The following is a 27,795-nucleotide window of genomic DNA, read 5'->3' as shown; positions in this document are numbered from 1 at the left end:
CTAGATGGAATAATCCAGGGATAATTTCTGCCATTATTAAGGGAATGTATATATGTAATCCTCAGAAGAATATGCTGTCCTGTTTTGAAAATGGAATCTGTAATTACTACCTCTTTGTTGTTAGAAGACTTTTGCAAAGACTATGTAGTTAAGTTATTGCACAGGCTGCTTTAGGCTTTGATAGTGTATACATTTATTTTCGGACACATTCTGCTGAATTAATACTTCTGTATGTGTAATCTTTTGTACGTATAAGAACAAGCTTTTCATAAGCTTTACTTCTTGGAAAAGGTTTGAGAACTTGTACCAGTGTGGTATCTTCTTTCAGATATCAGGTTTATTTATTATCCAGAAAGCTAATTCTTATCTTTTTCAAAGTTGCTTAAATTTTATGAAGTAACAGAGAGACATGACCTGGGTCTTCCTTCAGAATAACTGGCATCGTCAAGGGAAGAAATGATGGGTGAAGGATGTTAGTGGAGGGGTTACATTGGGCTGGTTGGAGAGGGATTGTTTGGTTCCCTCCCTTGCCAAGATGGATTGGTGCTGCCCAGGTGAGGCTGTTTCAGGTTGCCTGGGGCTTAGGCTCGTTTGTTTGCAATGTATGAAACCCCGGGCTCCAAAATCTGACAGAATCTGCCTGCTGGAATTTGTTTCAGGGGTGCCACGGTGTGTCAGCTGAATTCTAGTGGACTTGAGAGCTGATAGTCTGGAGGGGAAGTGCAATAAAGATAATTTTTTTGTTAATGTTATCTATCTGGTTGGAGTGGTTGGATTGTTTGGGTTTGCAGGTTTTGCTTGGATTCTTTGGGTTTGTTTTTTTTTGTTTTTAATTTAATAGAAAGCTTTTTAAAGTATCAGCTCTTCAGCAGCAGTGACTGGTGCAGATGATCACTCTGGGAGCTATGAGAACATTCATAGCCTTTCTGCTGCTCAGCAGGTGTGCCATTCTGTTAGGCCAAGGCATGAATGAGCTTTATTTTCAAAAGATCAGACGTATTCCCCTGATGGAGAATTTTGAAGTATTTCTAAAATAATAAGACTCAGAAAACACTGGCCCACTGGATTTAAACACATATGCTTTTATTCACTTGTTTTCCAGCTGTTGTTTACAGTCCTTGGAATGTGTATACTCCTTCAAAGGGCTCTTTGGGGAATATTTTATTTATTTTTTTTTTTTTTTTTTTAGAAGAAAGCCTCATCTGTAGGCTTAAACTTGGCATCCTACGATCTGTGCTTCCACTGGAGAATATTTAGGCACCTGTAAAAGTTGAAAATTATTAATATATTTCTATGTTGGGATTTTTTGTTCATATAGACTTGCACTGTAACTTCATCATTTGTCCAAGGGAATCTGGGAAAGATGCTTAAAACTCTCTGTGACCCTAACTTTTTGTCCTGCTGGATTGCATGGTCCTTGGAGAAGAGCTGCTGTAGATTAGGTACGAGCTAGCTGGGCTACCGCAGAGTAGCCCAAACTCGACAGTTACTGTCCAAATGGCAGTTTACACTGGAGAGAGTTCTAAAGAGAACCATCCCACCTCTTACTCCTTCACTACTCTTAATGAATCTGGATGGTGAATTTGAAAGTAAAATTAAGTTACATGTGCAGATGACGTAGTATACAGCTTCAGAATTCAAAGCTGCCTTGTTAAGTTGGGAGAAGCAACCTATGGAGAAAAAGTAAAGAAAGGATGAGATTCAAGGACGAGAACGATTTCCTTCCTTGCTTAATAGAATATGGTCAGATACTGAATTCAGCAAGTCTTTTGACATCTGCTGTGATTTCGTGCATCTTCTCAAAAAGCCTGTTTATTCTTCTATGACAGTAAATGTAGAGGTTTTACAGTTACTTGGTGGGTGCCCATAGTGGTTGTTATCCATCACTGTCAGGTTTCCCACCACTGCAGTATTGTTAAAAGGCTTGGTTACTAAAGTTCTTAGAAAAATAGTGGAATAAGGTTGACTTAGTTCCTAGCTCTTCCTTTTTAAAGACAGACTCTACGTTTTGTGGCTTTGAGGTTCTCCACAGGCTCTCAGATAATTCATCAAAGCAGTCTTGGAGGTGTCAGCAGTTTCAGTGTCCTGGGATAACATTCACCAGACAAAAGCCAGTTTGAAAATTTCTGTCGCATGAATACTTGTGATGGTTCCTTCTCCAAGGCCGAGGTCATAGAGCGCCCTGTCAATGAGGGCATCAGGTGTAAGCCACCCGACGGGTGCTGAATGCTTTTAGTGTGCCTGGGGAAAATACAAAAACGCCCTGCATTTAAATACCATGGGGTTTGTGCTTCAGTGCTTTTCCTGCTGTTCTTAGTCATAGTTATTAATATGTACTGATTTCTGCATTGGGCTTTTTTGAGACTGCTAAAGAGGTGATGATCTACCTAGGCTTGTTCCTTACTACCCTTCCTATTTAATTTGCATTGGAGTAGCTTGGAATTGTGACTTTTACTCTGATTTCTTCAAGGAACTATCATTTTTTACTTCAGTAATTTTTTTCCCCAAGGAAAACATACAAAATCAAAGTTTGCTGTAGTTCATACTTTTGTTTGCTTCCTGTTCTTCTAGGGAGCATCTCAGACTCTTACCTGGAGTCATTCAGCCATGGTACTTTCTGCTCTGATGTTCTTGAGGAGTTTCACATGGGCTCCTGCAGATTTGATTGTGACCATGTTCTGTCTTCTGAATTCAATGGTGTGTGTTTCAGGATCTTTCTGGACCTGGATGGCTTGTCCTGCTTTGTTCCTTTCTCAACTGTTTCTTCCTGCACCAGGAAGTCTTAGAGTGAATTCCTTGGGTGGTGGCTGTGTTCTGTGCACCGTGGTAGCAATAATGTGCTGTCCCTTCCCAGATAAGCCATACTTTTGAGGGTATGTGATCTTTTGAGGGCAGAAGGCAAATGTAAAGATCCCTAATGTACAAGGTGACAGCAACTCTCTTCTCTTCCCCCGCCTCCCCATCTGTTTTGTTTTTCATGTTGGTATTCTGGGTTAGGTGAGCAACCCTAGTGAAGTTGTTACACCTTCTGAACCAGTAACAAGTCAATAAATATTTCTTGTAGTCTTGTTTTAACATGCATATCTCTGGGTGTTGAGCATACTGGCCACAGTAGCTTTTTCCTTGTCGAGAACGACCCTTTCGCCTTGTGTTGGGCTGTTGTATGGCTCACTGTCACTTACTGCCGTGTTATGTTGCGTTTTCCTCTCGGACTTAGTTTAAAGCTTGGGCTACCATGTTGATGTACAAAGGTTTTTTTTCCTAGATGTCCTCCATCCTTGCCAGCAGCTCCTTGAACACTACTGAGTCAGATCAGGAATCCATGTCTTTCCCAGGTGTATGTCATTGTAAAGTTTTCTGAGGAGGAAGAAAATGAGTTGACTTTGTGGCTGGTTCTGATGAAACAATAAGTTGGTTTATTTGCTTCATGATCGTGTTCGATTGAAAATGGAGAGGCATAGTAGGTCTCTTAGTGCTTACTCAGGAAACTTCTATTTGTTAACCTTTCTTTTTTATGGGTGTGGGTGCAGGGTTTGGTGGGGTGGGTTTTTTTGTCCCACTCTTAAGGCTTAGGATTTGAGGGGAGAAAATGCTCCTGAAACACTCATTATGCTATAATTTGGCCTCTGTGCAGCAGCTGCACCATGGGTACATGGGGAACGTGGCAGTTCTTCAAACCTTTGTCTGTTTTTCGATGGTATTTTATGCAGAACACCTTGTATTATCTTCTGACTGTGACAAGGCAGCTTGATTTAGGTTTAAATTCTGAAAATTACAATATATCTCCAAAGCTTTTGAAAGTCTTACATCCCTTCCAGTGGCAATAGGTCAAATATAATAGCTGTTGGTGTTATGTACTTTTTTTTAATTACCTGAGAATTAAAACCAATATTCTTAATCATTTATTTTTTTTACCTTACCCAGCTTCAGTGTGAGTTTTAGTAATCTGTCACTAATACTTCAATTTAAAAGAAATTTTCTACTTCTGCCCCACCCCCCACCCCCCTTTCCCAAGGGCGACAGCCATTCTGGCATACTTACCCCAGGAACTTCTAGGTACTTCGTGTTACGAATATTTTCATCAAGATGATATAGGACACCTTGCAGAATGTCATAGACAAGGTACGATTATTATCAATTTATTAAAGAAATTTTCTAAAAAATATTGGGAACAATTGTGTATTAAAAACAACCCCAAAAACTGGAGACGATTTGGATACCTCTTTGTTTGCAAATGCTTCAGTCAAGAACATTGTGCTGCGTGTGCCAAACAATATGATTATCTTAGACTTCCATGGATTTTTAGTGAATATTTGAGGTTCAGGTTGGGTGGGGGGGATAACTGCAGAGGTAACATTTTCCTTCAGGGTTGAAGGGGAGGGGTTGACTGATAAGGGCTCTGCTTATGCAGTAGTGGTGCCCATTTGACAGAGGGTAACTTGCTTTCTGCCTGTCATTAGTTTTGCAGACAAGAGAAAAAATTACGACTAACTGCTACAAGTTTAAAATAAAAGATGGCTCTTTTATTACGTTGCGGAGTCGCTGGTTCAGTTTCATGAACCCTTGGACCAAAGAAGTAGAATACATTGTCTCAACAAATACAGTCGTTTCGTAAGTATTTTTCTCTTGGCAGATGCATGTAAATACTGATGGCTTTGCCCTGTTTTCAGATGAGATTTGACCCAAATATGTGCACATCTTCTCTGTGACAATAGGTGTCTTCCTCTGGTAACACCCAGAACTGCATGCCTGGGGAGAAGGAAATTAGTTTAATTTCAGTAGTTTAATATCTGCTTGTTAAAGCCTATACAATATAAATAAATATTAAAATATAGATATTTTCTTTCTTTGGGAAAAACTGCAGTCCCAGTCTTTGTAGGACTTAGAGGAGATGCACTTCTTTGCTTTGGGAGGGGCTGATCCTCCACTTTTCCATAAGGGTTCTGTACAGGTGCAGTGACTTTGCAGTAGAATAACTGCTGTAGAGGAATTTTTCTTCTGAGAAGCTGCTCGGGTTCTGCATTGTCCACTTTGAGTTGTAACATGGTTTATTTTTGTTGTTCGTCTAGCCTTGGTGTCAATCACAGTGCTTCTTTCACAGAGGCGATAGTGGCTCACAAACTACTTAAATCCTGAAGCATTCCATTCTGATGCACTGGCAGAGTAGCTGTTTTGCAGGTTTTTCTATCACTGATTCTTCCAATTCTTGAAATCCGCAGCGCCAACGTACTTGAGAGTGGAGACGCAGCCTTCCCACAGCTTGCAGCTTCTCCACACAGCATGGACAGTGTGCTTCAGGCTGGAGAAGGTAACTGCTGTACTGCGGGAATTACTGGCAGTCATGCCTTGTTATAGCAGCTAATCCTGCATGTACAAATCTGCTGCCCTTTTGCATCGAAAATTTGTTAATATCCTGAAGAAAAATAAGTTTTAGGGCAAAAAAAGTGCTAATGCAGTTCATGCTCTGTTTGAACTTAAATACCAGCTCTGGATGGAAGGTGGTCAAAGAGAAGTGAATGAGCCAGTTAAGAAACAAATGCAAACAGGGTTGGAGGAGTGACGTGGGGGAGAAACAAGGGGTTTGCCTCCATGGATGGTGCTATTTGAACATTGTCCAAGAGTGACTTCAAGCTTTGTGGTCAGTGTGGATGACTGCTTGGAGGGCAAATGGATTGTATAGTTTGGCCATTTGGCTTAATGCCCTTCACGTGCCCTTGATGTGACTTCTTGTCAAGACTTGAAAACTGACCTCTAGTAATCATCGTGGGCTTGTTAGGAATGCTGCAGATCACCAAACCATCTTTTATGACAGGTGGTGTGCAGCATAATGCACAGCAGAGCTGGATTTAATAACAGAGCAGGGTGGAAGTGCGGTAGAATAGAAGGATGCAGTGGCAGCCTGTGGATGAAAGATGGGGATAGAAAGCTGGTGATAATACTGAGATTCTTTCCAAAGAGTTGGGAGCCACTGCTTTTAGAGGCCCTATTTACTAGATGCTACTTTTATCAGCTATGCCTTTATAACTTCTGTCAGCTCTGCTTCTATAGCTGTTGAGCAAGGATATCAATGTCTGGAATTACTTTGTAAGCTGTACACAATGCACTTAGCAGAACAGTGCAAGGCTTCAGCAAAGCTGGGCTTTTCAGTTATCTCTGTGAAAAATGAGTTTCAGTAAGTGAAGCTGGAGGGGGAAGGGTGGCAACACATGGGACAGCTGACGGGTAGGAATGGAAGCTGCCACGTAGGCGTGATGGTTAGTAATTGAAGGTGGAGTAATGGCAGTCACGTGGTGACTTGGGCCTTCTGAGAGTGGAAAAAAATATAGAACAAACTATTACATAGAAATAAGGTAAGCTTATTCTTGCCACAAAACAGCCTTTGGAAAGAAACCGTATGTATGATGTCGTCATACGGACAGTTCTTGTTCCCTGATGAAAAGAAAGTTGAGTGGAGTTTTAATTTCCAGTGGTTCTGGCTCTGCTAAGGATTTGATGACCTTTTAGGTGAACCTTCTCATCTCCTGAGGGTCTGAGCCACAGGTGCTGAGGGTTGCTATTGCTAAGTACAAATTACTAAAAGGCAGCAATTATCCATTATGGATAAGCAATGCTAAGGGTTCTCTTGCCCTTTCAGTACATGATCTTTTCTTTGCTGTGCCTTGGAGTGTGTCGAGCTCCTTCCTGGCCACCTCTCAAGTGTTGTGCAAGTGACAAATCACATTAAAGTAACAGTGAGTTTCTAACTGTTCGGCCCTCACTTCTTCCTCCGTTTTTAGGTACTTGCAGTTACTTACAGGGGGGTTATTTATATTCATCGGGTGGCTTGGGCTTATCCTGTATTGAATGGAATATGCGCTAGCAAGGTCTTGATACAAAGAAAAGAACAAGCATGTTTGGAGATAAACCTCTTCAGGCACAGGATAAAGCAAGTCTGACAAGTTATTCTGTGCCAGCTCAGGAGAAGAGGCACCACCAGATGCTTGGAACAGCCAGTGTCTGATAAGGGTCAGGGTATGCTGTGTACCTTGTTCTGGACCTGCCGGTGCAGCAGCGTGTCCAAGAGACACAGCATAGCTCAGTGCGAGTCACAGCTTTCCGTACATTTGAAAGTACTTGCCAGCTGGTAGAATTGTAAATAAATAGGGGAAAATCCTGCAGCTTGTCAAAGCGTGCCTAAATACAAATGCTTTTTAGAAATGGTTTGGGAGCTTTTATCTGACCTTAATGTTTCATTTCAGGTGGCCCAAAGAGGACCCATCCTACTGTGCCTGGAATTCCAGGTGGAACAAGAGCTGGGGCGGGTAAAATAGGAAGGATGATTGCTGAAGAAATCATGGAGATTCACAGGTGAGAAAATGGTATGAAGTTAGAGGAAAATTGGTATTGTTCTTTAAGAGGATATTAAGGAAGTCTTTCTTCAAGCTGAATATGGAATGATACAGTTGTGTTTTATAAGTAGACAGCTACAGGTGCCTATTCAGAACGCTTCAGGCAGTCAAAAGCCCATGGTGAAAGAATGAGAAAGTTACAGCCTTTCAGCTTTCTACTGTAAAAGGCTAATATTGAAACTTTTTTGTAATGGTGATAGTATTATCTGTTTACCAGAAACTAGTTAAAAAGAACTGCTAACTAGAAACAAATTCCTTTCCAAGACCATTCTTTTCCCAATGACTTAAGGGTGTGAGTGGCACAACCTCCAAATGGCAAAGCTATTGACTGTATGCCAATAAAAAAAGAAGAAAAGGTTTGTTCTGATGTGATCCATTGTGCTCAGGTGCTTTTAAAGTTGCTAGATATGTAAGTTCAGCTTTTGTAGTTCTCCCTCCCACAGCTCTTTGATGTGGGACACAATGATGAAGCTCTGCCTTCCCAGGGCAGCCTGTCTCAGAGATGGACGTCTCTGGGTGGGACAAGTTTTGCAGCACCCTTCAGTAAGGGACTGTAGCGATACACGGCTGTATCTCAGAGCAGCAGTCTCATCTCTCACCTCTGTGAGCAGCTACTTTCAGTGGTTGTCACTTGATTTCTATTGGCCAACAATCCCAGTTCTTCATGAATTTCCTCTTGGGAATTACTCCCTTTCCTATAAAAGTGGTTTCATCCAGCAGATGTTTAGTGGCAGTAAAACATTCAGTCTGTTTCCCGTAGTTTTGTTTCTGCTGCAAGCCAGGGACTACTTACAGTATTGTTTAAGGGAGCAACAGACCTATCGCATATAGCTTCTTTCCTGTCCGTAAGAATAGGAAGAAGGAGAAAAAAAAGAAAGAAAGAAAAAAAAAAGGCACACCAAGACTGAACCTACACTTAGAAACTTTAACCGTCCCTTTTAGTACTTGTAAAACACTTAATTAGCCTCAGTGAGTGTAGTAGTATATCTTTACTGCTTATGTTTTCATTTCATTTCAAGACCCTGGGTTAGTTCCAGTCCTTTTTCAGCAGCTGTTACTATTTTCCAAGCTGCCTTCTGTTCAGCTTTCCCAGGGGAGCTAGCTCTGCCAAGGATAAGGTTCCCATTTCCATTACTTTTCTCTGTAACTACCCCTCCTCCCTTTGGTCTACAGGTTTGTTGGTTCTAGTTAGTACGTGATTCATTAATAAAAAAATATTTGATCAAGCTATGGAAAATTGAAGTGATAAGTGCTGCTTTGGCCAGTTTGTAAAAAAAAAAAAAAATAAAATTAAAAAAATAGTAACTTTATCGAATGTTCAATGTATTTGTGTAGCTCTGTGGCAGTAGCTCATTTAAGGACTTTAGGTTATTGGGACTGAGGCAGCTCAAATTCTTAGCTGGTCTAAATTGAAGTAAAAAAACAAAAAATGAGGCTTTCCTGGGTACCCAGTACACCTTCCTTCTGACACTGTGAAGGCTATGCAGGGGAGGAGGAGGAAGAGCTTGCAGGCTGAGCGAGCTGGACAATTTACATAACTGTTTATCAGCTGCAAATAAAAATGTAGCTGCTGCTGATTTGAGTAACGCTGAAGGGTGAGGAAGTTACTAAAATGAAGTTCATGCTTGTTAACACCTTATGCTTGTTGATAATAAAGCCAGCATTTGAAACTCCAAGTCTCCGGTACCTGAGTCTCAAAGTTGCTGGTAAATTAATTCCTTATTTTATCAATATTCTAGGATAAGAGGATCATCACCTTCTAGCTGCAGTTCAAGTCCCCTGAATATTACCAGCACACCACCACCTGATACGTCCTCCCCAGGAGGCAAGAAGGTAAGAACTGGCTTTCCAAACACTCGTGTAGCAGTAGTGGCAAATAATGTGAGATGATGCTTATAGAATTACTGGTGATGTTGAACTCCTGGCTGCTTGACTGGAAAAATCAAAGTATTCTGGTGGCTGAAATCTCTTAACAGTGCAGAGACCAGTAGTTTTTAAACACTGGCAGCTTTTGAAATCCACCTGCTCTTTAGGTACATAAATTATTTTTTTTTTTAACAGAGCTGCAAGGAACAGCTCTTGTCCCATCTCTTGATGCTCCAAAAACTCTTTAGCACCCCGTACTGGTGGGCGCTGGAAGTGCTGCCGTTTGACCATCACGGTGCTGGGGGGGAACGGGCAGGGGACGGGGCCAGGCGCATCCCAGCTGTGCCCAGCGACAGGGCAAGGGGCAACGGGCACAAACTGCAACACAGGAGCTTCCATCTGAATATAAGGAAAAAATTCTGTACTTTGAGGGTGACAGAGCACAGGGACAGGCTGCCCTGAGAGGCTGTGGAGGCTTCTTCTCCGGAGACATTTAGAACCCACCAGGACATGGCTCTGCAGCCTGCCCTAGGTGACCCTGCTTTAGCAGGGGGTTGGACCAGATGATGCCCAGAGGTCCCTTCCAACCCTGACCGTTCTGTGAATCACAGCAATTCTACTGTACTGCTGTAGCACGAAATACGACAATTAGATGCTTTACTGCGCACTGACAGTTTAGTTTATAACCAATACCATGGACCATGCCTTGTGCTAAGACAGCTTGAGTAGCACTTACATACCATTACCAGCACTTAACCACCTGAACACACTTGTACTGGCTGCATTTAAGTTGTCTAGTGGATTGCTGCTTATGGTAATTCTGTTCAAAGCAAGAAGAGCGCTTATCTAAATCCTTCTGTGCATTTGAACACTGCCTCAGACTGACTTTGTTTCCCCCCAGAAATCATGATGACTATACATAAGAATTGCTTGTGCTAGAGCATGTAGCTGTCAGTAAATATTTCTGTTCTATTCCTGACTCTCTGTTCTTGAAATAAAACTTGAAGCTGGAACAAACTGAGCTGTAATTCTAGGAATAGTTATTCTTGCTCCTTCTGCCCTACAATAATTCCGCACCTACATATAGCAGGAGCTACTGTAATGTAATAAAGGAAAATACACATGGAGAGTTGTGTGTTTATAATAGGGTTACCCCCTCAGCATTTCTCCTTCGTTGGAAGGTTATGTTTGTTAGAGGTATCACAAGTTTCAGTGGATGCTGCCCTCAGAAGGGAGCTCACAAGTGCTTATGTTCCAGTGCAGACATGTCTGAGCAGTTGAAAACTATGGTTCCAGTTCAGTTATTCCCTTGCTACTAAGAATCGCAGGGAAGGTTCTTCTGTTCCTGGTGAGCTCTGGTGTACGCAGTGCTGCTGTGCTGCTCCACACCAAAAGATGGTTGGACTTACGATCCAGGAGCAATGCTGAGCCCATGCAGTCTCTCTACCTGGGATGATTCTCCTTTTAAAGTTAAGGATCTTGGTTGACAATACTTTACTGTATTTGTAAATTCAGAAGTATTCTGTAGTTAGCTGTAATTACTATCACTTGCAGATGGAATACTTACAAAGCTGACCCACAGAAATCACCTCAGGACTTTTCCCAGTAGCTTTTCTCAAGTTTAGCATGTAGCACTGATTTGATCTCTTCCTTTTAGATGGATAGCATATCGCCACCAGACACCTGCTTGATGGGAGTAATACAGAGGGTAGTAGCTGCTAGTTTACAGCTAGTCTGATTAGCTAGCTTCTCTTTGGGAAAGTCCATCTTCCCAATATTAAAAATCCCCATACAGGGATATATTTGAGATGTAACGCAAGATTTCATGCTGTTTCATGGCTTCTATTTTTTTCTTTCAAGATATTAAATGGTGGCACTCCAGACATTTCTTCAGCTGGGTTACTGTCTGGGCAAATCCAAGACAGTTCTGGTTACCCGTACTCTGACAACTCCTCTATTCTCGGTAAGTGAAGGCACACGCCAATATCGCTCAATACCAGCTACATGCAGACGACTGTAACGAGGTGGTGGGTTTTAGCAATAACTCGCTTTTACTGTCCGCAGGCTATAGCCGAAGCGTAAAGCCCATAACCTGCTGCTCTGTTTGCCTGAAGAGCAGTCTGGCAGTCTATTTTGCTGGCTTGCTTTATACTGTAATTTTTTTAGTTCCAAGTGAAGCCTTTCTTCTCTTGCTGAATCTGTGACTTAACTGAACTCCTCACCTGCTTTTTGTGAATGCTTTTAAACAACTGAAGACAAGCAAAAAGGCTAGGCTGGCTCTTAGATGTTGATCTAGACTTATTTTTGAAGTATAGCACGTAGGATCATTTTTAGGAGGCACAGTGGTTTTTCCCTGAGGAGTGACCTAACCTTTGTCCTCTGCCCAGGTAGTGGTGGTACCGCTGAAACAGGCAGCCTGGGACTCGGACAGATTCATACTCCCAAAATGGTTCAGCCTGTTCAGACATTCTACCTCAGGTCACAGGGCCAGTGCCCACAGCGAGTTGCATCAGCAGAACACCGTGAACTCCTGGTAACTTACTGTATTTATGCTTACAGGGGAGAACTCTCACATAGGCATTGACATGATTGACAATGATCAAGGATCAAGCAGCCCCAGCAACGATGAGGCAGCCATGGCAGTGATAATGAGCCTTCTTGAAGCAGATGCAGGTCTTGGTGGCCCTGTAGACTTCAGTGACTTGCCGTGGCCCTTGTAAATGATGCACCTGGCTTCAACATCCGAGTATCAAAGTGCATTTACTGGTGGAGTTCTGCAGTCTGTGAAACATGTTGGACTGAGAAGCTTTTATGTACAAATTACATGAAAGCTGTATCAGAAAGCAACTCATCCTACCATGTGTAACTTCAGACAATGTGGAATAACCTGCTACAGTGTTCTGTGTTGATTTGTTTAGCTGTGTATAGCTTGCAATACTTGTATATTTTGGATTTTGTTGTTTGAAATTTTTTTTAAAAATCACTGTGCAACTCACTGGCATCAGTGGTAGCTTTTATATGCAAATGACCATTTCAGATGTATGGTGTGTTTTTACACTGCAAAACAGTCCCCATGTGGATCTTTCTTATACTAATTGTACCATAAAGCTGTTTATTCTTTCTTGTAAGAATCCTTTACTATAAATATTGTTAAAGTGTAATGTATTAGACAGTTAAATATTTTTAAAATAAATGTTTCCCTTGTTCTAAGATGGAGCATTTACTTTGATAAAAACCCTGCTGAAAGGTGCATGCTACACGCTGTTGGTGTTTACCATTTCTTCACCCTTAGGGGGAAAAGGGGATTACATAACACTGCCTTACATACATGTACAGGACCTTGCCCCTACAGTAAATTACTAAGTACTAACAGCTTCTCTAGCACTTACTCTTAGCATAACATTGAAGCTGAGAACAACAGTAAAGTCTGACACTACTACCTTTCTCTTGAATACCTGGGTTTTCACTTCAATATTAACCATCTTTCCCTGAGGAAAGAAAAGTAACTACTTCCAAAACTTATCCGCAGAGTCTCATGCACAGATAACACCAACCCATTAAAATAATGGAAACTTTATTTGCATGAAAAACTTGTTTACAATCATTAATAAATGAAGAATGAACCATTTGCATTTTCCTATTTTATGACACTTATGAAAAATGTATTAAATAAATATTTGTGAACAGATTAAGGTAAGGCAAGATTTAAGATAAAGCCCCTCTCGGTCGTTCACAACTTTTGAACATGGCTCATGCTGCAAACAAGTGAAAAAATTCACTGAAGAACTTAGAGTTTAACAAGATGTTACATGGGTAATTGAATCATGTCCTCAATCCAAAAACCCAGTAGTAAGTAGTTTTGTGCTCAACCATGTAGAACAACTTGAAAAGGGTCAATCTATTCAGAGCAAAACTATTTACAGTTAATACTTTTGATAGAAGCACTTTGTTAGTATTGTGCAATACATTTATAAAAAATGGCTTCAAATTCCATTTATCAACCATTTGTAAAGTGCTACTATCAATTCCAACTCTGCGTTCTAACGCCAGTGTAACACCACCGCTGTACACCAACCACCAGCATCCCATGGGTTTGGATGGGCTTGAGAGTGAGGACAGTCCAGCATACAAATCACCAATGTCACAAACCTACCAGTAAACACGTACATGTATGTAACGGTAACCCCAGGGCGTTTGATCTGTACTCTTCCAAAAACAAGCGGGCGCTTCCTTTGGTCTTGTCAAAGGTCTGTACTGCAATATCCTAAACACCGTTACACAATGGGAAAAACTGGCATTGCAGCATAGTATGAGTTGAGTACAGAGTCACTTCAAAGTAAGTAGCATGCTTTTGTTTTAGTAAGAGTCGAGATCAGAGCGGTGGGTTTTGTCCCTCGGTATCCATCTCACTGTTACTAGGTGGAGGATGAATAGGCAGAATATCCAGCTCATCTACCTGGGGGGTGGGATGCATTACTACAAGCTGGTCCTGGGGTATATCTGCCGCCGCTGCCGCCAAATTTGTAATAGATTTGCTTTTCACACACTGGAAGTCAACATGGCGACTCTTTCCTTCCTCCTTCTCCCATGACATCCGAATAAATGGTCTTTGGACGTAGTTGTAGATCACCTCCGGCCTTCCGCCCGGCCGCTTTTTCACTTTCTCTTTGTATGTCGGGTAACCTAAGAAACAGAGCACAGCAGCAGGTCACCTTTTCTGTACTGTGTAGTTCGGGGCTTTCTATTACAAGACAGCAGTGTGTAGGCGCACAGTAAAGATCAGCAGTTGTCACAGTCGGCACCCTGAATGGGAACAGGTGCCATCATGGTGTTCTTAATGTTATCTGTGCAACAGCAGCTTAGCTAGCAAGCGGGTTGTAAGGAGAGGGACTACAGTGCTATCGGCAGAACGTATTGCCACCAGACCCCGCTTCCAGGCTTCACAGGCACAGCTAGTGGCTCCTTCCCTGAGCCAGAGCAGCCAGCTGTTTCTCAGGCACTGTGTCCTGGAAAGTGGGAAAGGAGACCTCAGCAGCAGAGAACAGCATCGCTCTGGGCTCTGGTTTCAGCTCTCAAGTGGAATCCTCACACATTCCTCCCAGCTCTCCCAAATGATAAAAATACACTCGTTTAGACCAATTCTCAATTCTGCTTATGTTGTGTTAAGTCATCTCTGCCCACTGCCTAAGCAATAGTTTTCATTACTAGGAAGTTCCATATTATCACAGGGCACTAGCATTTAGTCAAACAGTCGTTCTTCACCTAAAACACAAAGTGCCAGCAGAAATAATCTGGAACAAGCCAGCATTATGCACAAAACCGGTTCTTGTGTAGTTGAAGGACATGCCAGTCTGAAGGCTCGCACCTTTTTCAGCTGAACTCGCTTATTTTAGAGATCACAAACACTTAAAAGCATTTCCTTTTGGTTTGCAAATTACAAACGTAGTAACAACAACTTGGTGAGTGAATGATGGAAATCCTGCAAATTATAAAGGCTGGATTTTTCAATATTTGGGGCCAATGATCAGAAGGGAAATGAAGTGTAAATAAACCCAGTTGTTGCATTCACAATAAAAATCTGACTAGTTAATGTAGATCTCTTTTGCAAAGCCAGAGCTGGGATTTTACAGATCAGCCTCCTAACTTATGAGGTTTATTTCAGATTAACATTTCTTTGCATTTCAACAATCCATTTAATAGTTTTGTAAACTTTTTGAAAGTATTTACTTGCCACAATTTTTTTCATTTCAAGTCCTGAAAAGGACACCAGACCAAGAACAGAATATACAAAGCTGTAAGAATGCAAATACAAATGTAAAGCAGAGAAGTGCAGCAGACCTTCCCAGAAGAGTGAGTGTGCAAGCCATGCCATGCTTCTCTTACCTTCAATGCCCAGTCGGATCTTCTTGAGCCCCCTTTCCTTCAGAACTGATTTGGCCACATCTCTATTTTCAATGTATTTGAAGAATCTGTACAACTTCGTGCTGTAAATTACTAAAAATACATTTTAATGAGGAAAAATTGTACTGAAAGATTAAACTTTTAGTCTTAAAACACAAGAGAGTTATCCTTTTCCCTGTTTTGCTTTACTCTAGTATTTCTATTTCAGAACAGGGGGAGAGACTCAAGAACTCTTGAGAAAACCGGCTTAAGGCGCTGTGAGTTGGGCTGCTTGCACATGTCTTTTCTCCCTATCGATTTAGTCTGGCTTATCCAATTAGGGTTTTTTTTGTTGGATTTAGGAATGCAATAGAACAAATCTCAGAGTAAACCTCCCAACTCCACCTGCACCAAAATAAAATAACAAAAAAAAACAAAAAAAACCCAACAAAAAAAGACACCTCAATTTTTTCACTTTTTGATGGAATTCCTGCAGACAAAAGAAAAATAAAATCTTCCCATCTTGTTGCCATTATGCAAGAGAGATCTGCAAATCAGTTTCAAAACCCCCAGATTTGTGAAGCTGAAGGAGGAGGACACCTTTGAAATTTAGATGACAGCACCTTAAAAGAAGGGACTGGGGCCATCAACCCCGTACAGCTGCAGAGATCCAAATCTACTGTTCATGAAAAGTGGAAAAGGCAGGGGTGTGCTTAACTAATTGCTTAGGGTAGGGGGTATTTTTAATTGACATCTTTGAGACATGAAGGTTCTAGAAACCCAAGCCAATTGCGTTACTACACTAGAACACTTACTAGTCACAATTGTTCTCTACTTCCATCAAACCACCCTTCTTTAGGAGAGGCTGCAGGTTTGGGGGGTTTTTGGGGCGATACTGGTGTTTTTAATTTAAAAAATCCAAACAGAAACTGTAATACCTTCAAGAGACTTCTAAGAAGTTTTTATACTACTGGAGTACAAAGTATCTCCAGCTCCCACCTGCCCCCACAAACCCCTGAATTTCAATTTTCACACTGAAGGAACATTTTCAGCTACAAGGACAGCACTGACAGAGGGCAGGGCACGTCACTCAGAAGTGCTTTACCTCATCTATACACCAAACTGTTATACTTCCAAAATACTGACAGACTTCCCCCCAAAAAAAAAAAACCCAAAACCCCACCCTCTAGTTCTTCTCCAACAGTAAACAAGACTCCTATCCATTTTTCTCGTCAAGCTCTTTCTGAAAAAGTATTTCCTTCTCCCTCGTTGACTGACAATACCTTAATAATAAAAACTAGCTCCTCTCATGATTTGAATGTAACATGCAACAGAGACTTCTGTGAAGCAAAATACAAAAGCAGAGCTACCAAAAGTAAGGCTGTTTTTATGAGACATTAAGGATGTTGAAAAGGCTTTGCTGCCAGCACTTACGTACAAAATACTTAAATCAGCACATTCACTGCTACCCCTACCCTAGCGTGGGTTGGTGGAAACAATGAAAATAAACTTACTTTGTGAATACTCCTCTCCCATTTGTGGGGGATACTCTTCATCCCAGTCAACAACGTCATCATCTGTCAGCACAACAATGTGGCACTCCCTCTCACCACTTTGGGCACTGGCTACCATTAATGGGAGAATCATTTCTTCTAGATAAAACTCAAATTGCTTGCGAGCACCATCATTTGACAATTCATGCATGAGAGCACCTGGAGCAAAGTTTTAAGCATAGGCACATTTGGAAGTTTGTTAAAAAAATGAAGGCAGGAATAAGAAACAGCAGTTCTGTTTATTTTGTAGTATTTACTGCAGACACCCGTAAAGACACTTATCTATTGGTTTGTATAAGATCAGAACATTTTCAAATGTTTACCAGAAGTTCAAACTAATAGGACTGTCCTGCAGATATTGACATAACATTGGGCAGGCAGAGGAGTGACCTTGAGGAGATGTCCTTCATCTTTTACTACCACTAAACATTTGGTAATTGTGTATAAGACTTCTCTCAGGCTTCCCAAAAGACATGTTTTCTAAGCCAGCTGCTGAAAGAGTACAGCACGCAACCCACTTTTCATAAGCAGTAGCTTAAAACCCAAAGCCTCTCAAAACCCTCACAGCATGAGCTGCTAAATCCTCCTGCTAAGGACAAAGTGCACCGAGAGCGTGACTCAGCAGGCAACACGCCGCGAGGGCACGGCGCTGCCGGTGACGGCACAGGTGCCCCACACAGATCTCCCAGCTGGAACGCCACCGCTTGGCCCTGCGCCGGGCTCTGCACAAACACCACGAGACCAAAGGAAGCAGAGGCACAGGCCAGGTCACGTAAACACTGGCCATAACTCTGGCTGTGCTCAGGGAAGGAATGAGCTGAAGAGACACCACACGCTGGGAACCACGAGGCACCCTACACCACCAGCAAAGCTGAGCTACTTTTGCTAGCAACACAGCTTAATTCTCTTCAGCAAGAAGTTAAACAAATCATCCTCCCTGTCCTCTGCAAATAAAGATGCCACTTGAAGTTACTGTATCTGTACTGCAAATGCATCAGTAGTACTTCACAGAGCTGGCCACAGAAGAAAAACATGACTATCAGACACCAAAGTATCAGAAACAATGTTTTCCAAAAAGTGTACATCCATCCTCTTTGAGACTTTATTCCGTAAAGAGATAAAAAGGGATGGATTTTGCTCACGTAGTGTCAGCCACGTTATTTACCTCAACAAAAGATACAATTTGGAATTACTCCCCCCTATATATTTGCTTAAGTTAGTCTTCATAATTCAAATCATTTTAATAAATTCTGCACTTACTAAGATCTCTGCATTTAATAGTACTATACTCGAAGGAGATACAGAGATAATCACACGCTTCTCTCAGTTCAGGAATAGATATCCCATCAGGGCAGCGTATCACTCCAGTCTTGTAGTAATCCTACAGTAACAGAGCAAACAAAAACCACAATGCACTTCAACATTAACCGACAGAAACATTTCAAAATTTCAGTTATGATTCTTTCTCCACAAGCAAGCCCCCTAAAATGTATAAAAGGAACAGATATTAAACGTTCATACATCTGAGGACAAAAAAACTCACAATTTTCTGAGCTGCTTTCAGAGCAGAGCACTGATTAAAATTGTTATTTAGGTGCCAGTTATTAATACTGATTATTGCGGTGTGTGTATACTGTATTTCATCTATACTTCACTCAGCTTTTGCTATTCCGATTCTGCTGACCAAGCAGTATGGCAGCTCTGCTTTGTGTAGCTCTGAAACATGTAAGGGGCCATTTTCTTCTCAGACTGAAGTTTCTTTTCTCCTGTTAGCTGCATTAAGTTAACTTCAGTACTCTGTTTCATCTAATAAGCACAAGAGGGGTTGAATATATCTGAACTAGGGTGAACTAGATGCATAGAAGGTGGTCAAAAAATTTCTAGCAGGCAGTAGCTGCTCAGTTCATTTCATGCGTGCTTCCTCTCTCTCTTGCTGTCACATGTACATGTCTAGAAAACCTAGGCGTGTTTTCATATCAAGCATTTTTTGCCCCTCTAGAGAACAATATAGAAGAACGGTATTTATTCCATCCACGCAGTCCAGATATGCAGGTAAGGCTAAATCAAGACGTTTCGCCTCTTAATACTCACAGTGCTTGTTCTAACAGTACTTGCCCCTGAAAACTCACCAAAATAGCACGAAACACAGTGGAACCAATTCCTTCAGCAACTTCATACTCTCCTTTGTCATTAGGGCGTGTAAAGTTATGTTCTCTGCCTGATCCAAACATCCTGCTCAAGAACAGAAGTAATTTGGTTAGAATCCCTTACTGTGACTACTTTTTTTTTTTTTTTGGTAAATCTGAAAACTAAGATGTCAAAAATTGTGCTGAAACGGTAGGGAAAAAACAACAAAAAAACTACCCAGCCTATTCCGTCTCGTTCAGTTTGATTTATGTTTAGCAAGACTACTAGAAAATAGAAAGCAGGCCTGTGTAACTTGGGAAAGTCTAGTTTTATTTTTCCATCTTAACTTGCCAATATCCTTTGATCTAAACAGAAGTTAGACCAGGCCATTTCCTGCCAGTGCCAAAAGTGGGGGAATCCTAAAACAAGTCTGCTTGTGGGATACTTGTAGGGTAATGTGGCAGAACAGGTTTTATTGCAGAATTCTCATTATTTAAAGACATTTAAGGTAGTTAAGGAAACTGAACTTGTGTTCAAGTACGTGCAACTTGCCTCAATTTCACTTAAAGGATTTAGTTAATTCAAACTTTAACATTCTGATAGAAGATACCCATACTTAAGGGTAGCATGTACATTTCTTCCCTCACAGATGCAAGGAAAGTTAGACCAAGGAGAAAACTGCAAGTCCCAAACAGTATCTGACTTTTTAAAACACACCTCTGATACAGAATTACACCCTAACCTTCCAAAAATTATTACCAATCTGCTCTTCATTTTACTTACAAACATACCCCGATGGCAAAGCTCTGCTTTCGTATGTACAACCCAGGGAAACAGAGCTGGCGTACCCTGGGCATTTATAATGGGGAAAGGAGTAACTTTTTTCACTTAATGATTTGACATGTGTTTTCTGACCACTCTTCAAGACAAGAACGAACATTTAGGAAAGAGCTATAGGCTTAAGGCAAATAATACATTCTTATTACAGTTATTTTTGCCTCCCAGAACCCTAGCAAAGCTGTTCCTATTAGGCTGGGACATTCAAGCTAGGACACTACAGTGAAGTGTCCTGTGAACTGACTTTGGGGGAAAGCAGGTTTATAAATAACTTGTGTTTTAGAGCAGTATTTCCGTATCTTTATTAACCTACTTTTGAATTACCAGAAGATAAAATAAGCTTGTTCCTTGAATCAATCCCAAAGGGAGAATAACTCAGCAGCACACACGCGCACACAGAAGTGTGGCGCGTTAGGCAGCACCGCTTCGGGGCTGGGCATGGAAAAGGGAACTCTCACCCCGTAACTTCATGCTGATACACTCCCAGTTTATTGGTCTGGATATTTACATGTATATATGTATGCACGTATTAGACATACACAAGTGTCTTACATCATTGATTTAATTCTGTTAATTATTTACCTTTACAGTTTATATAAAGAAACATTTTTTGCTTTCTCTGTAACTCTTCCCTGACTTTTCACAAAACAGGGAACTGAGGTACTCTTTATCCCACACAGTGGTGACTTAAAGCAGAAATTGTTTGATCACGTTTATTAGCTGTACTTTGGCAAATAGCTTTTTACATATACCTATATATCTTAAATAAGATTATACCTTATGGGCTGAGAAACAGCCACATTTTAACGAAAAAAGCCAAATCCAAAGTGACATGGACATAACCCTTCATCTCTTCCTTGCTGCAACTTTGTAAACAGTGCTCTCTACATGTGGACAAAGCAAAACCAGCCAGTAATTGAGTAAAGCACAGAATCTTTTCCCACCAAGTAAGCACGTTAATTGCGTTGCTCATTACAGTTTCTGCAGAGAATAGTACATGCATTGACCATTTTGCATGTAGGTCTCTGCTGAGAGGATCTGATCCATTATACTATTTGACATGCCCCTGTCCAAAAAGCATTTCAGAAGATAAGTGTTGAGCTTCAGTGTTGTCAGGGTAGGTACATCAAGCAAAATAAATTCCTTCAAGGTTTTCCTCCTTACTGTTTTGAAAAGCTATCTATACTCACTAATTTCATGAAGCGATAGCTTTAAAAATCAAGAGATGGAATGCATCAGACTGAACACAGAAGCAATGCCCAGCAAGATAAAAGGAAATGAGTACATCATGAAATGTTAATTTACTTACAAACTCTTTCGCCTCTAGGAAATCTGCTGGCATCTCTGCCAGATATAGAGAAGAACTTACATCATTTTTTACTTAAACACCTTTGCAAACTGATAATATTAAACGTTAGCAGATCAGCTGTAACAATATGAGTTCAAGAGCTATTTAAACAATTTTAATATCTACAAAGCATTTATGGCTCTCTTCTACAGCTAGTTATTAAGGCAACAACAACAACAACAAAAAAAGATACCAACCTGCCCAACATTGTATTAGGTTGTGCCGTAAAGATAGAAGGATCTACAACGAATCGGGTGTTATCCACTATGAGTGTTACTCGTTCAGAAGTTCTTACATTCCGAGCTCCCTCTTTTCCATTTTCATATACAAATACCATTTCGCCACCAGCCTTGCAGCTCCCATCTGAACTTGACTGGCTACTGTTCCTGCTGCTGTTGCCCATGCTAACAACAGAACCGTTAGGGGAAGTCTTCTGAGGACGAGGACTGCTTGGTCGAGATGAACTATGATCCTTCTCACGATCTTAAGTGAGGATGAGGTAGAAGGAGAAGAAACAGGAAATTTAAGTTATAGATTTACATGAACTCTATGCAGTTTATGTCTTTCCAGGCACAAAACATTGCAAATTGTTAAGCACAAACTCTTTCAATTAAATCTATACTAATTAAAGGAACCTTCAGAAATGACTGTCCATATATGAGATCCTTAGGTCTCTATCACTGCCAAAGCCACCTCACCTCCCCAAAGCCGTTACAAGAGAAATTCAGCTTTCTAGTACTGAAAAAGCAACTCAACATAACAGAAGCAATGCATCACAGTTGGTGTTCAGTGCTGTAGTTCAAAGAAACAAACCAAGTTGTCACTTAAGAGAGAAGTGTTCCCTGTATTTCTAAATACCTAAACCCTACCAAGTAAAGGGGAAGTGTTTAGTTAATTACCATCTTAGATGAATTAGACCATTCTTGTGATTTGAACTAAGTAAGAGCTAAGTAGGAATACACACTGCAGACTGAAGAAAAAAGTTACGACCTATCAAAAAAAGGGGTACCTGCAGCCCAGGGCACACGTAAAGAATCCATATGTTGTATCATCAACAACTAATGCTTTTTATTATATTCTTTTAACAAAACAGTAATGAAGAATTTTAATCCTTGAAATGCTACAGATCTGCACACACCAGAATGATACTGTCTTGTTGGTGAAGTGACATTCCTGATGCATGGAGTGAGCTGAGATTCTGCTCTCTCATGGGATGAGTCACGAGATCTGTCACTTGATCTGCGTCTGTCCCTTGATCTCTCATGTCCACCACTTGCGCCATGGAGGCTCATTTTTGTGTAGTCTATTCCTTTAGCAATACGAGATGAGGTGCTGAAAACAGAAATAAGAGAAACATACAGCATTTCAAAGTTTCAGAAACACGCACTCAAATTTTAAAGGCATTCACACTCCATGTACCTGCTTTGAAGATTAGTATTATCCCCCTCCACTTTGATTGTTGTACCCACATTTACGTTTACAAACACAAGTAATGATCTGGAACATTAAGTAGACAGCAAGAATTACCTGTTTGTTGCTGTGTGATCTACAGAGACACTGCATGAGCAGCTGAGCCTGCCTGTGAACCTGTATTCATAGAAATCCCTTCCAGACAGGTAAGTCAAACCCAACTGAGAATTCTATTTTGGGTCTTACTGTTAAATTAAACATTCTAGTCAAACCATGAAATTAAAAGTTAGGGGTCATTTTTTTTCTCCTGTGGAACCTGTTTTGGAAAACCCCTCTTGGAACACAGGCTTTTAATACTGACTTTTACTTTGTTTTGCAGCTTGCCCTTTAGAAAGGTGGTCAGCCTTAAACTAGTTGATACACCAAGCCACGGCATACTAGCCAAGAGTTTATTTCTGCACATTCTTTCCTCTTAGGAGGAACAATAGTAAGCCACCACAACCCAGACAGCAAATATGTATCTTGTCTTTAATATAGTCCATATATATTAAAGCACTGTCAGTAACAACTAGGACATCTAAAGTAACAAATCTTGATGTAACAGTTTAAGATTTTTTTTAGACTGTGATTAAGTTGTTATATTCCTTAATTTAAGATACTGATTACATTTCACAATCAATCATTTAATTGCAACAAAACCAGTCAGTTTCAAGTTCCAGTACTCTCAGAAACTACCTAAAAAATTAAATATCAACTTGCAACAGCTACTGCTGGATTTTACTAAAAAATACTTATGCCTTTTAGCTGTACTCTTTAAATAAGAAGTTTCTATATCAGGACAGCAAGGACATACCTGTGTCCTCGCACCCCACTGGAATTCCTAAATCAGTTCCTTTGCTATTTGCCTTTCAAGCGTGGGCCTGACAACACTCCTTACTTATGGGTTTAAATGAAGAACTTTCCAAAAGCCTCAGGTACTGGATAACAGAGACAGAAGTCTGCACAACTACAAGGTCTGACAAAGAAGGGTCATAATTTCCCACAGGAGCATCAATGCCCCACTTAAAGCCTGCAGATCCCACAACTTTTACCAAGAGACCTTAAATACGACTGCTAGGAATACTGTAGGATTCAAGAACACAAAGAGATAAAAATAACCACCTGGCTACAAAAAGCACAATGAATTTTAAAAGCAAGAACTGTACAAGTAAGTTGAGCAGAACATCCTCTTTTTGAGTTGCTTAGAAGTAATGACCAAAAAAAAAAAAAAATCAAGACTATTTGAAAAAGTGAATATCCAGCATGACGTATTTCAGCTTTCAGTGACCGGTAAGAGAAGCTTACATCGGAACAAAAAGGCTATGATAGAGCTTATGGAGTTTACATTGGCACAGAGTGAGTATTAGCACAACGCACAGAATAAGAAATTTGCCTCTCAACTAAGGAACACAAGCTTCTCCCCACCCCACCCGAGTGAGGGAAGGATCCTGTATCCAATAAAGCAGAAGTTTGGTGCAGCGAGATTCTACTGCAATACTGTTTCCTGCCAAGCTTAAAATATGCTGCAGTAAGACATGCATCTTTAGGATGTGAAGTCAGCCAGAGGTCTATTGAATAAGCTAAAAGAACTGCAAGCCCTGCTTATGGCTGGAAACACTCAGTCCAAGAATAAAGATGATCCAACCTATTTTAATGAAAGGAAATAGAATTTTCCTCAGGACTTCCAAAGCAGTGCAATGCAAAATGTATTAAGATATATAGCGTTTCAGCATGGCTGCCATGTCTCCTTACTTGTTTTACTTCTCTATTAGAGAACGGTAAATTCTGGAATTACGGAAGTGAAATGTACCTAAGTTTGCCACAGTGAGATCTACAAACCTCCCTTTCAAGAGCATCAACAATTTCGGAAAACCTTTGCACCTTCTCTTCCATATATAGATAGATAGATAGATAGATAGATGCATGCATGCATACAATACTATATATATATGCATGCATGCATACAATACATAACCAGTTTAATAGCTACAAAATGTATCCACAAGTTACCAGAAATGCTGACTGAAGCCTAAAATTAAAACCTAACTTGAAACTCAAGTCTGACCCCTGTTTATACATGATGATATTCATTACTACTACAGCTTAACTTCCCAAGAAATGGTCAAACTTTTTTTTAAAAAAAACAAAACAAGAAAACAACCACCAAACCTCTGTATCTCATCTGTGCATTTATATTTGCACATCATGGCACAACCAGCTATCCCAGGAAGAGGGAGGCGGGGTGGGGGGCTCTGTGCATGTGGAGTACTCAAACACATACATAGCAGTCCTGTGACAAAATATCTCAGCAAATCCTAATAAAGCCCCATGTGATTAGGCCTTTGTTAAAGCAGTGCTTTGATCCCAGCCCTGACAATATTTCTAACCATGCTGTGAGAAACCAGAGTTTTGCAGGTGCCACGTTTTATGGTATCAAAATGTATGACTCACTATTTCTCAATAGCTAAAGCACTCTAGTTGCTTTAAATAAGGGAAACACACTAGAAAATGAAACTGAACCACTGTAAGGATATGCAGGCTTATCACGCATTTCGGCAGAGCAAATATGAATTACCCTTTAACAGAGAAGGCAATTAAAATGTGATTCTTAATCCAGAAAACCATCGAAAGCCACATTACCCTCTAACCAGTGATTCAGAGTTCACACTGAAGTAGGGCGAACCCTAGTTAATAATCTCTTTACAGGAGTTGAGAAAAACAGGTGCTACAGGAAATAACATTGACTCAGCGAGCATCATACTTCCTCCTTAGTCACGTCTGAATGAAGGACTAAACACACCAGGCACGACTGTTTCAGCTATACCTTCCGAGTACTGGAACTGGGCTACCTCTGCCTCGGTACGTATAGCCAGCAAGCCTGGGAAGAGAGGGGCAGCGTGCACTGAGTAACGTGCCTCCCGCTGCCAGCTCCGTCCATCCCTTCAGAGCACAGACACCAGCCACCAATTCAGCACACCACACTTCAAAAGAGGCGGAGGCCGCCAGCTGGAGGAGGACAGGATCCTTAAATGTTAAATCGTTTCTGAAAGAGATAGATTAGGAAATAATTTCAAAGAGCTGTTCCAATTGTAGCTGGCCACACCATTCATTTGCTTGCTTCTGTGCGGTATTTTCCTCCCTTTAACGTACAGATTAATGCTGTGAGACTGGCACATTATCTATGAGCCAGAAGATGCAAGATGGAAGCTAAAATTGCAAGATTTCAGAGAATTCAAACAGTTTGGCTTGAGACATCACCATCTGAATCATGAAACTTCACTCATCTTACTAACAGCTGTCTAAAATGTCAATCTTAAATCTCATCACAGTTGAGTCACAATATGCAAAAAAAATATAAAACTTAATCTATTGGATATATACCAAAAAAAAATCTGAAGTTCCATTTGCTTGACAGTATGTGTACTCAGGTAAGAGCTACCACTGAAATACAACTTTGCTCTGCAATAAACAAGACAACTAAAGTGAGTTTAAATCTGAAGAAAGAGAAAATAAAGAGGTAGAATATAGCACGTCAGAAGAGATGGTCACCGGCTTTACCCTGCAATATTTGACTAGGAAAACTGTCTCACTGAGCTACTCCACCAGTCTGAAAAAGGAGCTACATCTGTGGCTAGTACATATGAAAGAAGACCTGTGCCTTCGAATTCCTGTACAGAGGCTTTTAGAAGAAGCTGCAAGTGTTCAAAAGAATTAATACGTCAAGAGTACCAAATAATTTCAATTTTTTTTCACTGAAGGACTTGTTAATATTGTTTTTTCTCCTCTAACAAAGCCACTGGGGACAGCAGGCTGTTGCTGCAGGGAAACAAAACCCCTTCGCTCTATGCCAGCAATGTGTAGACCTTTAAATCACAAACCTGTCCCCAGCGATGGGGGCAAGACAAACAACGTTCACTATGGAGTTCCACAGTTGTGTCGACACAGCTATCTACCTACACCAACAGAAAAGTGACTGACAAAAGCAGAGCTGCCCCATTTGCAAGAACAGGCAAACTATTCAGAAGTATTGTGGTTCACAGAAGCATTATACAGACCAGATAAAACAGCACTACTTCTCACACAGCAGTGAACTGCAGGTAATTAAAAGTGCTAGGAAGCCATTAGTCTCATGCAGCACCTGGCTACCATACTATATTAATCTGTAATTTCAGCCTACACCAGTCAGTGGTGTTCTGCACGGTGCATTATATCAAGTCGCCAAGAAAGTCATTATAGTTTCAGATCTCTATCTCCCTCTGAAAAGAAGTATTTGCAGTGTCAACTTTCAATTAATTTCCCAGCTGATGACCACCAGCTGCACACTGTGCTGTAGAAGCCACAGGCAATGACTAAAGCACAACACCAGCCTATAAGCAAAATGTTCTCCTGTACACTTAATAACATACTGCATTTAATTTAAAACTGCAAGAGAGAAAAGAACCCCCAATATTTTAAATGCACAGCCTCATTTCCTCATTCACTAGAACTGGAAAAAGCCCCACACATGCAGCCCATCTAATACCAAAAAAGAAAGGTAAGAGAATCTTGCTTTACCAATTACTTCCCTACAGGTTAAAAAAAAAAAACAAACAAAAAACCAAACAAAAAAAACCAACCAAACCACAAAAACGCAACACCACAAAACCAGCTCTATGAATACGTATCTATTTAGACAATCTTCAAAAATTCAATACAGTTTTCCCTGGCTCCAAAGGAACGCTGGGACAGTAGCACTGCACCCATTCAAGAACTTTAAGCTGGTGACAGAATTTATTTTCCCCCTCAGTCAAGGATCAAGGAAGCTCTGCCTTAGTAAAGGGAAAAGGCATTTTCTTTAAAAGCAGCCACCTCACAAAGAAAACAAAGTAAGTTCAAGACTTTATTTAAGCAAACCTATTTAATATGATATAAAGAAGGAAAAACGGTACCGTCAAAACCAGCACACTTGTCATACTGATATGCTTCCTATTTTTGCAGTAAGGGAAGAGCTGTTTTTAAAAAATGTAAATGCTCTTCAATTTAATGATGCTTTGGAGTCATCTGTGGAAGGAGATCTTCAGCTTGTCTTTATACATAACAACATATTGCTCTGAATACATTACTAATGATTAAAAGAAGTCATTAAACTGAGTTAATTCTACTGCCAAAACAATCAGCATGCATTCCAACACCCAAACTTCATGTGCATCCTACTAAATGCTGCCAACAAACATACTTATTCTATAAAACTGCCTCTTGTCTACACAGAATTATGGTGTTAAACCAATAAACTTGTTACCCCCCAAACCACCCTAAAACCTTATTTAAATGAAAGGGACACAGCAGTGTAATATTAACCAAGATTTCC

At 40.6% G+C, this 27,795-nt stretch overlaps 2 protein-coding genes across 12 annotated transcripts in view; one reads left to right on the top strand and one right to left on the bottom strand.

Annotated features, from left to right (window-relative positions):
* Positions 1 to 12,464, top strand: part of BMAL1 (basic helix-loop-helix ARNT like 1) — a 53,163-nt gene extending 40,699 nt beyond the window's left edge. For all 7 annotated transcript variants that reach the window (XM_080404731.1, XM_080404730.1, XM_080404732.1 and 4 more), the window contains 7 exons: positions 4,016 to 4,122; positions 4,461 to 4,611; positions 5,220 to 5,308; positions 7,239 to 7,347; positions 9,128 to 9,221; positions 11,115 to 11,217; positions 11,814 to 12,464. In XM_080404731.1, coding sequence (XP_080260857.1) covers positions 4,016 to 4,122; positions 4,461 to 4,611; positions 5,220 to 5,308; positions 7,239 to 7,347; positions 9,128 to 9,221; positions 11,115 to 11,217; positions 11,814 to 11,974 — 814 coding nt within the window. In that variant the 3' untranslated portion in view covers positions 11,975 to 12,464. The remainder of the gene's footprint in view (positions 1 to 4,015; positions 4,123 to 4,460; positions 4,612 to 5,219; positions 5,309 to 7,238; positions 7,348 to 9,127; positions 9,222 to 11,114; positions 11,218 to 11,813) is intronic.
* A 347-nt stretch (positions 12,465 to 12,811) lies between these two features.
* Positions 12,812 to 27,795, bottom strand: part of BTBD10 (BTB domain containing 10) — a 29,911-nt gene continuing 14,927 nt past the window's right edge. For all 5 annotated transcript variants that reach the window (XM_080404770.1, XM_080404771.1, XM_080404769.1 and 2 more), the window contains 7 exons: positions 22,138 to 22,331; positions 21,197 to 21,482; positions 18,817 to 18,919; positions 17,948 to 18,068; positions 16,649 to 16,846; positions 15,138 to 15,248; positions 12,812 to 13,937 (listed from right to left, as the gene is read on the bottom strand). In XM_080404770.1, coding sequence (XP_080260896.1) covers positions 13,627 to 13,937; positions 15,138 to 15,248; positions 16,649 to 16,846; positions 17,948 to 18,068; positions 18,817 to 18,919; positions 21,197 to 21,482; positions 22,138 to 22,331 — 1,324 coding nt within the window. In that variant the 3' untranslated portion in view covers positions 12,812 to 13,626. The remainder of the gene's footprint in view (positions 13,938 to 15,137; positions 15,249 to 16,648; positions 16,847 to 17,947; positions 18,069 to 18,816; positions 18,920 to 21,196; positions 21,483 to 22,137; positions 22,332 to 27,795) is intronic.

This window comes from Falco punctatus (assembly GCF_963210335.1).
Source record: "Falco punctatus genome assembly, chromosome: 10".
NCBI lineage: Eukaryota > Metazoa > Chordata > Aves > Falconiformes > Falconidae > Falco > Falco punctatus.
Note: the sequence above shows the minus strand (reverse complement) of the source record. Positions and strands in the feature narration are given on the sequence as shown.